General features: G+C 38.7%; 2 protein-coding genes across 2 annotated transcripts; one reads left to right on the top strand and one right to left on the bottom strand.

Annotated features, from left to right (window-relative positions):
* Positions 1 to 2,648: 2,648 nt before the first annotated feature.
* On the top strand, positions 2,649 to 9,707 carry LOC144653471 (uncharacterized). Its single transcript, XM_078513466.1, has 4 exons — positions 2,649 to 6,402; positions 6,778 to 6,872; positions 8,385 to 8,581; positions 9,091 to 9,707. The coding sequence occupies exons 2-4, from the start codon at positions 6,787 to 6,789 to the stop codon at positions 9,234 to 9,236; spliced, it is 429 nt and encodes a 142-aa protein (XP_078369592.1). The 5' UTR covers positions 2,649 to 6,402; positions 6,778 to 6,786; the 3' UTR covers positions 9,237 to 9,707.
* A 1,542-nt stretch (positions 9,708 to 11,249) lies between these two features.
* LOC144653468 (uncharacterized) lies at positions 11,250 to 14,464 on the bottom strand. The gene is made up of 5 exons (XM_078513462.1): positions 14,082 to 14,464; positions 13,818 to 13,901; positions 13,189 to 13,347; positions 12,844 to 12,945; positions 11,250 to 12,240 (listed from the first exon to the last, which is right to left on the bottom strand). The coding sequence occupies exons 1-5, from the start codon at positions 14,082 to 14,084 to the stop codon at positions 12,061 to 12,063; spliced, it is 528 nt and encodes a 175-aa protein (XP_078369588.1). The 5' UTR covers positions 14,085 to 14,464; the 3' UTR covers positions 11,250 to 12,060.
* Between the last annotated feature and the right edge of the window lie 2,426 nt (positions 14,465 to 16,890).

Raw genomic sequence — 16,890 nt, forward strand, 5'->3', positions numbered from 1 at the left:
CTAAAGGCTAACCACAAGACACGCTCATACAGAGCGACTATAACAAGTATAAAGCTTGGACAACCTAACACGTAATTACATAACAAAAAGCTAAGAAAAAATATTGACTGCTTACCTACCCGGCAGTGCATCGAAGATTTTGTTTGGGCAGTTTCACACCATCGGTGAATAGCGTGTTTGATGCTCCGTTCCTTTTGTGGCGGCTAAGGATGTAATTAATTCATCTTGTTTTTGCAGCTTATCGAGCTTGTGTTTAGTAGAAATTTAAGAGTGACTTTTACGAACGGCCGAGCAAGAATTTGATTTCCTGGCAGAAATTGGAAAATCGATTTTTCTTCGTTTTTTGCTCATTATTAGCTGTAAGGTAGATAAGAAACCTGATGTAGTTTGTTTCCCCTAGAGGTCTTCTAATTTTAAGAAAACAAAGAAAATCGATTTCGGTGGTCGAAGTCACAAATTTCCTAACTTTTAAACCCGAAATTAGCTATTATGAACACTACTCGCGTTCGCTTACAAAACCGCGCAGAGAAATTTGGTCACTTCCTATCAACATAAAAACTCTTTTTCTTTCGCTAGAATATAATTTCAGGGCTTTAGCGCAACTCTTCCAACTGAAAAAATGAACTGACGAGGAATGCTTTTTACGATAACAAAAATTTGAATGAAATAGTAATTTTCAACGGCAGTATTTAGCATGTGGTATAACATTAATTTTTTTCAATTCTTGCTCAAACGTGCATACAGATATTCTTATTAAACATACCTGAGAATTGGCTCGGGTTATTGGAAAGATTCTCACTTAGAGGGCATCAAACTTCGGCAAATTTTCACAGCATGACCGTAAACTGTGTAAATACTTCTTATTGCCAAACGCCACGATGCAAATGCTCGTCTTTCCTTCTTCTTGCCGAATGTTCCATTGTAAAATTCCCTTTTCAACGAAAGAGTGAGATAAAAAAGCCAACCTGGGTCAATTAAGGTCCATTTTGATCGCAAAACCTCTTCGCCATTTTGCCACAAGATTAGATGATCGGTAGATTTGTGACTTACGTGACATAATACACGTGACATGAAACACAATATTGTGACGTAAGTGAGTCTGCCCAGTAAGAGCTCTGGGGTCGAGAATGTCACGGAGTTAAAATAACGCAAAACAATTCTCCAGCACCGCCAACGCAGTTTGAGGAAGCAAATTGATCGTTCTGGAGTTCTGTACACACTTTCGTCAAGAGAAAAGAACCACGATAAAGGAAAATTGCTAAGGATGAAGATGCAAAAGGAATTTCGCGCTTAACAGTTGCTTTGTTGTATTTTGGAGCCAAGAAATGTTTAGCTGTCAGTTAGGCTATTTTGATCGATATCACAACATTTTGTGGGACTACGATGCATTGGTAAATATGCTGCCTTCAACAACCCGGGCCAATTCTCAGGTATGTCTTAGATAAACATTTACATGTGTGTTTAAACGACAATTGAGAAAATTTGGAGTTATACCACATATTAAATAATTCCGTTGAAAACTGCCGTTTAATTCGACTTTCTAGTATCGTGAAAAGTATTCCCCACCTTTTTAATTACTTCAGTTCGAAGAGTTTTGCTTAAGCCCTGAAATTATATTTTAGCGAATGGAAAAGAGTGTCTCTGTTGATAGAAAGCATCCAAAGTTCTCAATGTGGCTTTGTTTGTGAACGCGACGAGAGTTAACGATAGCGAATTTCGGGTTGAAAATTGTGTCACTTTGAGGCTCCGATCACGAAAACTGACTTTGTTTTTTTTTCTCGAAAATAGAAGACTTCTGGGAGGAACAAAATACATCAGGTTTCTTATCTACCTAAAAGCTATTAATGAGCAAAAAATAAAGGAATTTGATTTTTCAATTTTCTGCCAATGCAAGCGCGGTTTTTATTTAAAGTCCTTCTTTAAGTGACAAGTATTAGGTGAGAAAAAGCGTGCAAGAAAATAAAGAAACCTGTCCAAAATCTACATATGCAAATTTGAAAATTAAGCGAAAGGCTCGTCTTGAGAAATAAATTTTCCATCAACGTATAATCTGTCCGAATATTTCTTACTGAAAAAAGCTGTGTGACCCTTCTTCCTTGCATCTTTAAGTTTTTCTCGCTGTTGTTTCCTTAAGTCATAAAGTTCCTTTGGAATATCATCGAAGACGGAGAAATCTTTTCCCTTCAGATGCTTGCGGGCTTGTGACATAACTTCTTCTCTATCAGTGTAGCGCAGAAATCTGGCAATAATTGGTCTAGGACCCTTGTTGTTTGGCTTGCCCAGACGGTGAATCCTTTGGAACTCTATCCTGTCTCTGGCTTTGCTGATCTTCAACTCTTGCTCCAGAAAGTTGTACATGACTTGCTTCGTGTCTTCGGTCATATGCGGCGAACTATCCATATTCGCGTCTCCGATGTCTTCGGCGACGTTACTTGTATTTTCCTCTATTCCGAAGAACTTCAAGTTTTCTCTCCTATTGTAAGTTTCAAGGTACAGTAGGTTCATTTTAAGTTTCTCTGCTTCTAGTTTTACAGCCGCCGCATCACGTTTCGCCTCCGCGATATCTCCCTCGTTGAAATCCACCCTTTCTTTGAGCTGACTTACGTTTGTTGTGTTGCCTTCAGATTTAACTTTCAGGTCCGCAACATCTTTTTCAAGATTGGTTAACGCTTCTTCGATGTTGGCTACTGACGAGCATACATTGTTCAGCCTGCTTTCTATATTATCCAATTTGGACAGTACTAAGTCCATCTTTGTGGCAATCTCCGCCGCCATTGCACGTGGCAACGCTTCGTCTCGCCTTTCACTATATTCTGACTCAGTGTGGTCTCGCGTCCTTTTTTCTTCAGGAATGTTGGCATAAACGTCTGCTGATGGTGACCGAACCTTTCTCTTAAATAGATTAGCGGACATAGGCTGCAATAAAGTTTTTACGGCCACTGTTGACGGAGCTTCAAAAAAAAACACGACTATTCCGCCATCTTGTCCTCGCCCCAGTCCCCAAGCTTTCCACAAGTTGCTCGGCAACTTTTTGGCAACTTTTCATGATTCGAGCAACTTTTTCCCCTTCGAGCAACTTTTTTCCTTTCGAGCAACTTGTTGCATTTTGAGCAATTTCCAGACCGAAGATCTCTGAAGATTATCCGCAAACATGACGTCATTGATATCTCCACGATTTTTCTCAGTTAAAGGAATCCTTGTTATTTAACAAATTTTCCCCTTGATATGTTATTTAGATACCTCTTTGCTGTAAAATTGCATTAAACTTCTCAGAAATCTTACACTCAAAGGGAAATTAGCATATATTTAGAGAATTTCTCTTGATAGGAAGCAGCGGTTTGGATTTTTGGAGCAATTTTCGAAGCTTTTCGAGCAACTTTTTGAGAAATTACAGGCACCTTTTTGGGAAATCTCGAGCAACTTGTGGAAAGCCCTAGTCGGCTAATGCTACGGAAACATTGATAAGCTCTGGCAAGAGGGGACACTGGTCAACCTGATGCATTTTTCACTTAAAAAGCTTTACCAGTACCAGCCTCGTTCCGTGGATAGCGACTGACTCAGAAGAAAAAAAGGAAACCTGGATGTCGCTACTTGATGGATGGATAGACAAAATGACAGTTGAATACAATGCTAATTAACAGCCATGACGCACTCATCGCACCCCCCCCCCCCCTCCCTACGGGCCTGAATTTTAGGGAAAATGTATGAGCATTTCGTCGGGACAAATGAGACTGTCCGTAATATCGGGGTGTCCGTAGAGCGGTTCCACTGTATATATTTTAAACAAGGAACAGCAAGCCCAACTGACCTCCTCGTTGGTGAAGGAGGCCTCGTTCCCTTTGCGCTATATAAAGGCGTATATTTTCATACCATTTTAATTCGTTTAAATTAAAATGACTGCGTACTGGCATGAACAGGCCTTGGGTTGTGTGTCTACCGACAAGGGATGTTTGAGGTGCAGCAAAATCCACGCAATAGTGCGCCTTTATGAATGACTAGTGTAACTTTATATTCTCGTCGTAAGAGTTGTAGCACATGCCCAATAGTGCGGTTGCTGAAGCGAGGTCAAGTTTAGCGACAAGTGTGCATGGCGTAAATCTGTTTCAATAAAAGCAGTATAGAGATTTACATTCTCTCGAGTTACATGTCAAAGGTATATCAACCACTAATGGTTTGCATCAGCGATAATCAGTTTAGATGTCTTTTAACAGAGCTAAAACTGTAAAAAAATATATTGTAACAATCATTGCAAACAGCTAGTATGAGAAAGGGTGCAGAAAATCAGACATTTTTGGCTGAAATTGCAGATTATGAAAAGCGCCCCGGGCCTTTCGTTACGAAAAATATTTTACCCTTCACAAAATCCCCCTCCAAAAAAACCTTTTGCCTCGGCCAATCAGAGAAATTCTACTCGTTGAATATAGGAAACATTCCATGGTTTGTCACGGAATATATACTTTATGAACTCAAAAAAACATAAAGTAGTTTAGACATTTTAGCAGTGACATATATCAAGAGCACCCAACAGACTGTTTCGGCGAATGTCTGTTCAAAAGACCTATATTTGTCTGCGATTTTCGATTAAAAGTGTGACGAAAAACTGGAGTTTTCTTTACCTAAATCTTTCGTGACATGGGGAAAGTAATGCCTGTTGTTTTCGAGAGATAAAAATGTCGTTTTGTGTACGAAAAAAAAAAAGCCGGCTACGATTTTCGAAAAGGCAACAGCGGCTCTTAAATTCGGGTAATAATATTTCGTTCCCTAAAACTTTCTGAAGTTTGATAGTTCAGCTAGCGTATCCGAACAGGTGCAATTTTTCTAGCGTTTTAATCGCACAAAAAGTACACTTTAACGTAAAACGGTGTTCCGACACCTATAGTACAATTTGCTCGTTGGGTGCCCCTGATATATATGCAAGCGCCAGGATAAACAATGACACCGACCTAGCTCTTTTTGCTAAAAAGGGACTCTCTGCCCATCCCGATAAGAAAAGTAAATAAACCACATTATGAAGCACTTAATTAAGGTGGCTCGACCCAGTTTTTTTCTAGCGATACCTGTCAACTTTGAAACCCTCGTACTTAAAGGGATTAATGTCAATGACATATCTACTATATCACATGGATTACACATAGACTGAACTTCAATATGATATAAACTTTTGGGAGATCGGAATGAATATCACGTGACAAGGACGTCACACAGGTTTTTGCTCTGAATCGAATTTCAGCCCTTAACCGCATTTTCTCTCGAGATCCTCCATGCTACGTATACCTTGGGTGTTTGCCTTCAGCTCTGCAGAGTTTCATCGAATTCTACAAGAGGAATTTTGAAATATCTTGGAATTTGTTTTCAGATGGTATAATTTATGCGTAAAATAAAGACAAGACTTCATATAAAGAAATTTGCTTCTTTTTTGATGTTTAATGAGAGGCTTTAGCCCTCATTCCTGTTAAAAATGTCCCATATCCGATATCCAAACCGTAAGAAGTAGGTAGACTTGCGCGATTTCGAAAAATATGAAATATATGAATCATAGTGAAGCTCAATGTTTAGCTCTATTTACCAATTTTACGCCTACTTTCGCAAAAAACGCGATTATTTCAAAACTCGTCGATGAATTTTTCCCCAAATTTTTCAGGGTAGCAATTGATCAGTACACTACACAATCCCTGAATTTCATGCTCATTGAAAACTTCTAAGGTTGTCTAACATAAACGCAAAATTGAGTAAATATTGAAGCGATCTCGTAGTTTTGAAAAATTTTGTGCTCTGGGATTTCCTTTTGTTTGACTTGAATACAACATCGAATTTCTGTGCACCACGCGTGAAATGACAACGCTTGGCCACCTTCCGAAAGCTTACCGAAATCTTTGGATTAATAATCGCATGCGTTGTGCCGATTGCAAAAAAACGACCGCCTTTCTTAATTGTGTTTTAGAAATACATTGCCTTCACTAACCAATCTTTTCCCACTGTTCAAGGTTCATGCATATCAAGATCACATACATCATTTCGTGCCCCCGTCCCCCTATAAGCCCCTTTTATCCCAAGAAGTATCTAAGTAATGATAGTTTGACTCTTAGTAACGCGATAACAGAAAGCGTTGGCCGGCTGGATGATTTGGTCGCGCGGAGGCTTAACTAGGAAAGTGGTGGAACGGATCGCTTACACACCGTAAATTGAGAGAGCAGAGAACGGTGATGCAATTTCTTTTTTCTTTAGATTTTGCAGGATTTCGCGAGTGATTCAGCGGCAAAGTACAGATTAAAGATCAATAAAGACGGGAAGGATTATGAAGAAAAGATTGATGTTGACATTGAGAAAGGAACAGAAACATTTCACGTGTCAAAGACTGCACCCGATGAAGAGGCAGGAGATATCATCTACGACTTCAAAAAGGTTAATAACGTGATGACATTTTGCGCTATTCGTTTAAATTCCTGTTTTAGTTTAGATCATTTGCGGCTTGTTGGCACTTACAAAGTTATTATTATGTCACACATGTAATTTAGCCATAACCTCTCTTGCTATGGGTGTCACCTATCTTCATATTTGATCCGTATGTGTATTACTCTGTTTTGAAATCATAGACGAGAGAGTTTATGGCGCGTGACAAATCAACAGCTTATATGCACTTTTAAAAACCATTTTGAGTGAAGATCAATTCAGATTAGGAAATCCTTAGTTTTGTCAGCTTAAATCCTGAAAAACCCGTTCATTTTACATGGAACTTAGCAAATGGTCGCAAATCATTCCTTGCTTTTTTTTATGCAGAATTTGACGATGATTCGTTTGCCAGAGGCTAAATCCTGCTTTATGAGTGATGGAACCGATGATGTTCCGAAGCCGACCGACTTGGTGAAACTCCTGGTAAGCTTATATTTGTTTATCATGATCAGTTTATATGTTAAATTGGAAGCATTCGAGATAAAAAAATTGTTTAAAATCAGCCAAAAGAAGAACATGAATTTTACATAATTTATTATTCAAAACTCCTGTTTAAAGACTTGATTTCTTCTTTGCATATCGTTCACAACTTGATTTCCCTATCCTGTGGAGCTAAGGTCATGCGAAGATATAAACTGTATACCAGGTATTAGAATTGACGAAGATCGGCTTTTTCCTTGATCGGAACGTACAAGGTTATATTTTTACAAATTCTCTTAGCGCAAAACATCTTTGTATGTTTATTGCCTTTTGAATCTCTGATTGCGTTTTGTCTTCTAAAAAAAATGTATGGTACAGGCTCGTAGGGAGGGGGTGCGACAGGTGCGTCCGCACCCCCCCCCCCCACACACACACACACACACACGAGCCACGAGCCTTGGAAGTCCGCTCATTGTGAAAAAAATATCAAAATAAATAAATAAAGGGAAATTGTATTTTTACACTTCAACTACTTACATTCAATATGGACCATTGGGTTAAAGTTCTACCACTTGCAGATTTCATGTGGTATATTTTGGACCAAATTCTGTGATTCTAGGTTAATTTCAATGTCTTCTTTAGTAAACAATAAAGATAGTAAATTTCAAAACAAAAATGTCCTGCGCAGCGTTAATTTAAATGAACACATTGGATTAAATGTAAAGTTTAACGCTGGAAAGTTCAATGTAAAATACTAAACGGTTCGGCAGTGCTGCCTTCATCAGTGCTGCCTTCATCAGTAGTTGTAGTTTTTTACTACAACTACTGATGAAGGCAGCACTGCCGAAACGTTTAGTATTTTACATTGAACTTTCCAGCGTTAAACTTTACATTTAATCCAATGGTAAATTTCAAGCTCGGTGATAAATAGTGAAGAAATTGTTCAACATGACACGAGCGTGGGACAATATTGTCGAACCGTTCCAAGTGCTATTGCCAGGTGCTACCATAAAGAGAGAAAAAGGGGTACTTGTTGGGCTTGGAACACAGTACTCAGATTGCATGAAATGTAGTTTCTCAACGAATCAATAATTAAATGGTGCGAAGGGTACAAAGCGAGAAAAAGAGAAAGGCGGCAGCCAGATCATGTCAATCCATGAACAATTTTGCGGTAAAATGCCACGCACGGAAGCTATCCTGTTTCTTAAAATACGTTTTGAATTTAAAAATGTACCATAACTATTGTCGTTGCTACGTTAATTTTTATCTGCCTTGTTTCCTAACAAACTGTCTCCAAAACGCACGAAATGCTGTCTCAGATAACCTATCTTTTAAAATTTTCCAGGGGAGGATACCCCCAGTCCCGCCTACGTTCTCGCGCCTGCGGACCTCGAGATTTCGCGCCGGAGGCACTCATGCGCATGCGCACCTCCCCAGCAAAATCCTGGCTACGGGCCTGGGATAGTCACATCCAGTAAAGAAATTCAGCTTTTTTTTTCATTCTTTGCTTACTGGGAAAACAAAGATGATGTTGCGATAGCAAAAAAGCAAACTGAAGTGAAATTAAAGGTTATCGGAATGCTTGAAAACCTTTCTCATCTGAGTGAGAAAATGGCGAATCTGTGCAAAAACCTGCCCATCTACGTCGTTGTCGAAGGAGAGTTAGAATCAACTGCTTCGTTCCAGCCTATGAAGAACGCGATTGCAAAACGTAAGTAAAGCACTTGGAATATTGTGTTAGAAGTCGTAATAAACCTGTGTCAACTTAATGGTCCACTGATTTGTATTTCTAAAACTGATCTACAGTACCTCGAGCTCAGCTCATTCGATCTGTGACTGATGAGGAATAATCTAGTTCAATTTTGACCAGGCAAAATTTCTAGTCTCAAGCTCTGATCAATAGAGCAGCTATGTTGCTTACAATATAATCATTATTATCTTTAAATTAATTAATGCTCCTTCGTTAACTTTTCTGCCCTGCAAATGTAGAGCAATGTTACAGAAATTCACCCAAAACGTGACATCTATTCAGTAGTGTAGGCATAAGGGACGGTTTGCTTGAATATTGCTTGGTCTTTTTTCACGATCTCCCACACCGACCACAATTCACCTCTCTGTATTTCTGATTTCCTATTAAAAAGAAAACTCTTTATATATACGGGACGACGTGCAGTGCTTTGCAGTAATAGCATTGTATCAACCCTTTGTTTTTTGTTTTAGGTTCCAAACGTGACTTGTTACGTTGGGTTTGCAGCTGGGTGTGTCGCTCTGTTTGCAGAAGGGTTTGCAATGGCTGGTTCTGCCGTACTGTGTGCAGTTACGCATGCTCCAATGTTTGTCGCTGGGTCATAATCAGCATCGGTTGAAGCTGTCGCTTTTCCCACCGTTACTAGCCAAGTGGCATTCCATAAGAGACTAAATGAACTTAAATAACAGTTGACAATCATCCAAGCCAATTTTTTTTTATTTTAGGAAGCGTGATTAATCTTAGTCTTAGAGTCAAGTTCAAAGATAGCTTTACATTAACGTTTTTTCATAAAATAAATTCCTCGCTCGATAATTACGAAGGTTAAAGCTATAATTAAATATCAGCCGTTTATATTGTATCAGGAACATAATAGGCAAAATGATTTTATTGCAGTCAAACGACAGTTTGGTATACCTGTATTCGTTTCAACGTTTTCGGTTTTAATCAAATTACTGACAACTGTTGCCGATGTAGGATTTATCGATTTATCAGTTGCTCGCTTTAAAGAATACAGTACAAATGAATGATTAGCATTTAAAAACGAGTGTATGATTTAAGAAACGTAAATAAAGCTACTTGGTGTACTGAATTCTTGGCTTGTCTCTATTATTATACGCATGTTTTGACATTAGTCCAAAAATTCAAGGCCTTTTTGGTAAGGTATAGTCTGTGTCCGAGCCATGAGGCTCATACAGCCGGAGCTTATCCCGGTTTCCGTAGCATTAAGCGACTAGAAGTATTGCTACTCCCCCCTGGATGGGATGCTAGTCCATCGCAGGGTTACCCCCCAGCAGTAAATTCGCCGGTACCCATTTGTACACCTGGGTGGAGAGAGGCACTGTGAGAGTAAAGTGTCTTGCCCAAGAACACAACGCAGCGCCCCGGCCAGGCCTCGAACCCGGACCGTTCGACTCGGAGTCGAGCACGCTAACCATTAGGCCACCGCGTCTCCCTAAAGGCCTTTTTGACTTCCCTTATATACGTTTGAGAGGAGCACTTCGAAGCGTGAAAGAAATACAATTTTTAAAATGTATTTTTAACGCTAAAGAAAAAAACTTTAGCGTGACAAAGTCATAAACTTTCATTATTGAAAGTCAAGAGCTAACTGTTTTGTTAATAAGTAATCGCCCAGTTATTGAGGCAAGGGTGAAAGGAAAAATGGAATTAGCCCGAGTTGTAATTTTTTTGATGCAAATAGGATGGGAAAATTCTCCCAGATCATGTTAATGACGAATGTTCTGTTCTGTGTACAGCCGCCATATCAAGGAATTTTCTGTCTGAATAAGTAGATCTTACAATCAAAGCGGATGTTCTATTGATGGGAACTTGGCAATGTTGCGTTGCAATGTTCCAATATTGATTGACAGTTTGCTCGTCACAACTTGTAAATTTCAGTTCAAATTCGAATGAGCAATAGGGACTTCATGTTTCGCAGTGTACATTAGCTAGAAAATCTGTGTCACAGATCTGTGGCTTAGTTGATTTCTAAGACTTCTAATGGTGCGAAAAGTTGAAACCATGCACCTACCAAAGTATAACGCAAGAGCGTTAATACCGGTACCTAGCCTGAGTGCGTGACTTTGTGCGAATGTTTCGTTGAGGGGTTTGAGGGCAAAAGAATTGAATTGCATTCAAACTATCGATAGTAGGCTCATGACTCGTGACTGGGAACCCCTCTTCACCAGCCTGTTATCAAGACAAAAGAATGATCTTAAAGAGACTGCCTTTAAATGTTGAATCAACTCCTACTGAAAAAAAAAGACCTAAGTCCGTAGGTAAATGCCTATAACGGGTGCCTATTAGTATATCACTTTTAGACATTTAGTTTCTGGAGTTTCATTCTTGTCGATTGATGTTCTGCTGCTAATTATTCTTAATTTCCTTTCTATAATATAATTCTATAATTTCCTTTTCCAAGGTTATACTCCATGAAGTCTACATTGCGTGAAAAGAAGGCGGGAATTTTTAACGAAGTGGCGCCGAGAGCACTGCTAAGATTCTTGAAGGGGAAGGGGAGGGGGGGGGGGGGTTGGGGGGAAGGATCATACAATGGAAAGTGCTATATATAGAATAGAAGGGTCTTCTCAGTCAGTATACACAAGTTTTTTTTTAAAAAGCACAGTCAAGTGACTTTTTTATTTACCTTTCGGCTATTGTTTTTTAATTAAAATTAGCACCAATCACCTGCACCAATTATGATTTTTCCATAGCTTCATTATTGTACTCTACGTTCAGGTCATAAACTTTTCAAAATTTAACCGAGTTTTTCTATCTAAAAAAAATCCAATTTTCTAAAATCTTAGCGAATTTATCTTATTTGACATCTTTGACGATTATATATTGTGAAGATAGTCCTGCCTAAGAAGAAACCTTTTTGTTTATCCAGCTTAATTTTACAGCCTAATCTGTATAGCCTACTACAGCATACAATACAAGTGTATTTCTCGGCATTTTTTAATTCTTTGTTTTTGAATACCTCGTTGTAATTTTTATCACCACTGTTGCAAGTTAATTTTAAATCAGCTTAATCATTCCAGACGTACGTTTCAAATGAAACAAAAATATCATAATACTGACAACTTGTATGCTGTATTTAGATATCCCTCTCTAACTTTCTTCCACTGGCTCTTTCTTTAACATTTCCTGTAGCAAAACCGCTTGTAACATTGGTTACAGCCATACCTTTTACAGCACATAGTACTATACCAGTAGCAGATATACTGGCAAGGCAAACGCTTCACACCTGCAACATAATTATGTAAAATTAAGTAGGTATCTACCTTTACAATCTCAGCATTTAAATGTCCCTGACAGAAATGTTCAGTAAACTGAAAAACTGGCGTTTCTCAACTAAACTTTTGGTGGCCTCAGCTCCCGACAAGCACTAAATGTCTGACACAAGGAATTGAATGTTTTATTCTAAACGCATAAATGGATTATATTTATTTAACTGATAAGGTGTAGCACTTACGTTGAGACACCGACGTTGCTTTCTTGACGCGATAAATGGGCAGCTTTGCACATAGAGACGCCATTTCATCACTCAGATCCGAGCGGTCAGTGACGGTCGAAACAACTTCATATACACTGTTTGTTCCGTTCCTTGCTGGCGCGTTGCTTTGCTGTAAAGAATAACAAGAACAAATGTGAGGGAAATTAAATGCATGCAGCTTTATATGATAATGTACGAGAGAAGAAAGGAATTCAGTGGCCGATAAAGAGCATCAATCTGTGACATTTCTTACCAGGCTAAGTATTTTAAGTTAGAGAGGAAGTGCTAACTTCCTACGCTACGCTCGTTTCATTTGGGATTATAAACAATCAGCTAAGCTTACTATTTTAAAACTTATTTTAAACTAAGGTTGGGTTCCTTTTAACCAATCCACTTTCCGATCTAGTTAATTCTGATTGTTTGAATCTTTGTGTTAGCTATAAAAGAAAATAAAAGAAAACGATCGAGCGACAACGATAAGTGTGGCCGAGCAAACCGAGCATGTGATATAAAAACGAAAATCGAAGGTGGATTGTCGGATTGCAATCTAAGACTGGTTTGTCCATAAATAGAACGGGGAATCTTATTTTCGATCGTAAAACCCGGATTGTGTTTGAACTGTAAGCGACTACGGGACGGCCCAATGTAAAATTTAAAATTCTTTTTTAGAAACAATTGAAACCACATGGAGATGTACATCAAAAAATGAAAAAGAATCTCACGAATACACTACCTGATCAAGTAACTTGACAAGGTCATCAGGTTTGGGCATATCTTCAGTGGATTCACTCAAAAAACAGGCTTTTGCAGCAGAAAGTCGGTGCATGGTCAAGTCCTGGAACAAACGAAAAACAGGCAATGCATATTTACGCTCAGAACAAAGACGTATAAATTAAAAAAAAAAATGATGTAAAGGCAGGATACTGATACAACACACTGGGCGAAAATTTATACTTATATACTCTTTGTAGTTATTAGATCGTTTTTTTTTTCCAAGAGTGCTGGACCTCCCACTAAATAGTAAGCGAGTGCAATCACGTCATCTCTGTCCACCCCGCCCATATCAAGTTTGTTTTACCTTTTTAAAGTCGTAAATGACATCAACTTCTCCCGCAGTCGAGTAATCTGTCTTCGGAACATGCATTGTCTCTGTTTGTTTCTCAGTGTCAACGTCAATTTCTTCATCGATCTCTTTATCTCCATCCTTTATTTTCAACTTGTACTTGGACACGGTTTCCTGCAATTAAAAAGGTACCTTTATAGTCAATATACCCCTATGATAACTTGCAGTAATCCATTCTTGAAACAAAAATTTATTGGCTTGATTTTTTATGCGTAATTCTGAATTTATTTGAAGAAGAAAAGAGAAAAAATCTTTGTTAACGTAAGAGGCATCAGTAAACGCCAGTAGGCATCAGGGGTAAGCATTTAGTTCACGGGTCGAAGGTTTTCGTATTTTTTTTAGCTAACGACGTGTGATTTTCCACCCCTCTTTTATCAAATTTCTCAGCAGTTAAACAAAAAGTTCTCTTACTTGAAGATTCAGTTGGAATATTGCTTGCATCGAATTCCATTCTGTTTTATTTGAAAGTTAGTATCCTTTTACGCAGGCAGTACGTCTGACGACTGCACATGAAATGACCGATGCGAACTTAAGGGCAGTCAAAGAAACATTCAGGTAAAATAAAGTGACGTCAGTTTTCATACCTTTTTGTCTTCACATTTACAAACAGTCGCTGCAGATGTGGCAGCAACAAGGACGGCAAAACACAGAAGGAAAACCTTGAACTCCTGGTGACAGAATATAAATTACGTGTTAGAGATTTATCGCTTCTGTTAGAAAGCAAACCAGTAGCACTGCATGAATCAAGTTCTTGGTGACTTCATTGAAGTTGTTTGTGTATACATTGAATTCGAATTCGGCTTTGAACTAGTTAAAAGCAAGTACAATCATTGTCAAATGAAACTCACCATCTTTCTCTTCGGTAATCAAAAAGTAAGAGTTCTTCGTTTTTCTTGTGGCAGAGGACTTGCTATACCTTTCTCCACTGAGAATGGATGTAAATCTACGAGGCAACCTTTTTTATACCATCTGTGCGCTGTCGAATTTTTCCTTATTTTCAACATGATATAACGGATGTAGATGGTATTTTACACCTGTTTTTAGACTGTTTCAGCTCTACTTCCCTAACCTTTATGACTTTGTGTTAGCACTTCCTTCAGTAACGGTACTATTGCGCATAACCAACAGTTAAATATTATTCAATGCCAGTTCCCGTCAGATTCATGGCACACTATCCCACTCTAAATAGCTTCTGAAAACAGGCGGGAGAGCTCAAATATTTGTGCTAGACCTACAAAATAATTTTCACGACTGTTAAATTCGGTTGCACCCGATTTAATGGCTCCTGATGAACTTTCTGCAGGGGATTTTTCTAACAGCTAGCGCGTCACATTTTAATATATTGATTTTAAATTCACCAAACATGACCTCAAGACCTATACCGTAATGATTCGATTTAGCGCCCGGGGCGCTTATTTACTTTTGGCACCTCAAGAGAGGGCGCTTATTCGAGACAGGGCGCTTATTCGGCACAGGGCGCTTATTTAATTTTTCGAGAAACAACTAAATCTTCAAAACAAAACTTTAATAAATATTAAGATAACTAACAATGACAGAAACTGTAACAGTAGCAAATTGTTGAAAGTTCACTTACTTTTAAAAGAATTGTTCGTTTTCGCAGTAAATATATGACGTCAATGACTTTAGTAGGGGCAGTTATCCACAATAGGAGGCGCGTATTAGAATAGGTGCACTTATAAGAATGGGGGCGCTTACTAGAATGGGGGCGCTTATTGGAATAGGGGCGCTTATTGACAAAAACACATTCGAATGGGGGCGTTTATTCGGAAGGGGGCGCTTATTGGAAGGAGGGCGCTAAATCGAATCATTACGGTAATCAGCATTTCCTTCAGCAACCAAACTATTGCGCATATGCTGTAGCTATTACCGGAAATTATATAATTAACGGCTAAAAACTGATTAAATGGAGCTGCACTTCAAGTAAGGAGCAAGAAAGAGTCTACAATTTTAAAACGAGGCGCGTTCCCTAAACAATTTAGAAAGAGCGTAACAAATCCGCGGTCTTCGCACACTTCGCTGTCGATAAATCTAGAGAAAATAAAATTGGTGTGATAAGGGGGGTTCAGTTTATTTCTAATGGTGTAAAGAGTGTATTTGAAGTATTTACTGTTACAGAAGTCTTGCTTATACAGTGTCAGAGGACTCATTTAAACAGCAGATGATAGAACAATAATATTAGACTATATCCACTGATAAGTAAAAAAAATGATCACAAAAAAATTGTGAGGTTTTATCGTGAGTGCGTTACTTTATGCGAAGGGACTTTTTAGGGCAAAAGAATTGAATTGCGTTTAAACCATCGACAAAAGTACATGTAGCAGGTCAGCTATTGGTAGTCTTTTGATGTGTTCTTGTGATGTGCCTATATCAAGAACTGGCCGCTTAAAGGGGATTCCACAGTATTTACCGCTTGCCATGCACACAATTCCATCATGGCGTACACTTTTTGTTATATAATTCGTGTAAATATGTGGGTATATATTTTTCTTCCAAGGGCATCCTTTCTCAGAAACGCCAACAGATTTCTCGGAAAAGCATTTCTCTTCCTGATGGCGGCAGCTTGGTTTTGCCAATAGGGGAAATCGTAAAGACTGGAGCGAGGAGTTTCCAAATATGGTACTTAAAGCAAAAACGCGCATTACATGAGGTGTTACATCAGTTTCAACAAAATGACCGCAATCCAGGAATGGACAAGTCAAGGGCTTTCTTTTACCAACTATCTATTCCTCTTTTAGAATTTTACTTAGTCAAGAAATTACTTTGCTAAAAGAACGCCCCTGGCGGAATGGAGAATAAAAACTGCCATCCCGAGAAGATCCCGATCCCGAGAAAAACAAACAATAAACAGTTTAGTCCACACAAATGCTTTAATACCTAGCGTGAGTGCGTGACGTAGTGCGAATGTTTTCTTAAAGGAGTTCAGGGCAAGAAAATTGAATTGCGTTTAAACCATTACATGTAGCAGGTCAGCTATTGTTAATTTTACTTGAAAACTTTGGATGTGTTCTTAATTGTGATTTGCTTTTTAAAAATGAATTACTGGCCGCTTAAAGGGGGTTTCACTGAATTTAAGTGAAGTTGTGGTGTAGAGTTTGTAAAGAAAATTTTCCATTCGCCGATGCTTTCGCGGTTCTGAAAACAGTTTCCCTTCGACAATATTACATGCGTAGCTTGCCACAAAATTCACGGTGGCGTATAACATTTGCTTCATAATTTCTGTAAAAATATGGGTATATACTTTTTTCCAAAGGCATCTTTTCTCAGAAACGCCAACAGATTTCCGGAAAAGCGCCTCACTTCCTGATGGTGGTAGGTTAGTTTTGCAAATAGCTAGGGGAATCCCCGATCATTAATAACGACATGGCAACCCGCGCAAAAGGCTGGAGCGAGGAGTTTCCAAATACCTTATGATAGTTTATAAAGCAAGAACGTGCGTGACGTACAACAGTCTCAACAAAATGATGTAAATTTAACCCTCGGACGTACAATGGGGGGGGGGGGGGGGGGGGGGGACCTCCAATAAGGTTTTTTCCAAATTTTGAATACTCTACTATGCTGAAACTTAGTAGCGGTTTTATTCATCCTTTGCGGAAATTTTGATATGTTAACCGTGTGTCAATGACATTTTGCCATGGC

This window comes from Oculina patagonica, chromosome 5 (genome assembly GCF_052425735.1).
Source record: "Oculina patagonica isolate OP01 chromosome 5, crgOcupat, whole genome shotgun sequence".
NCBI classification, from domain to species: Eukaryota; Metazoa; Cnidaria; class Anthozoa; order Scleractinia; family Oculinidae; genus Oculina; species Oculina patagonica.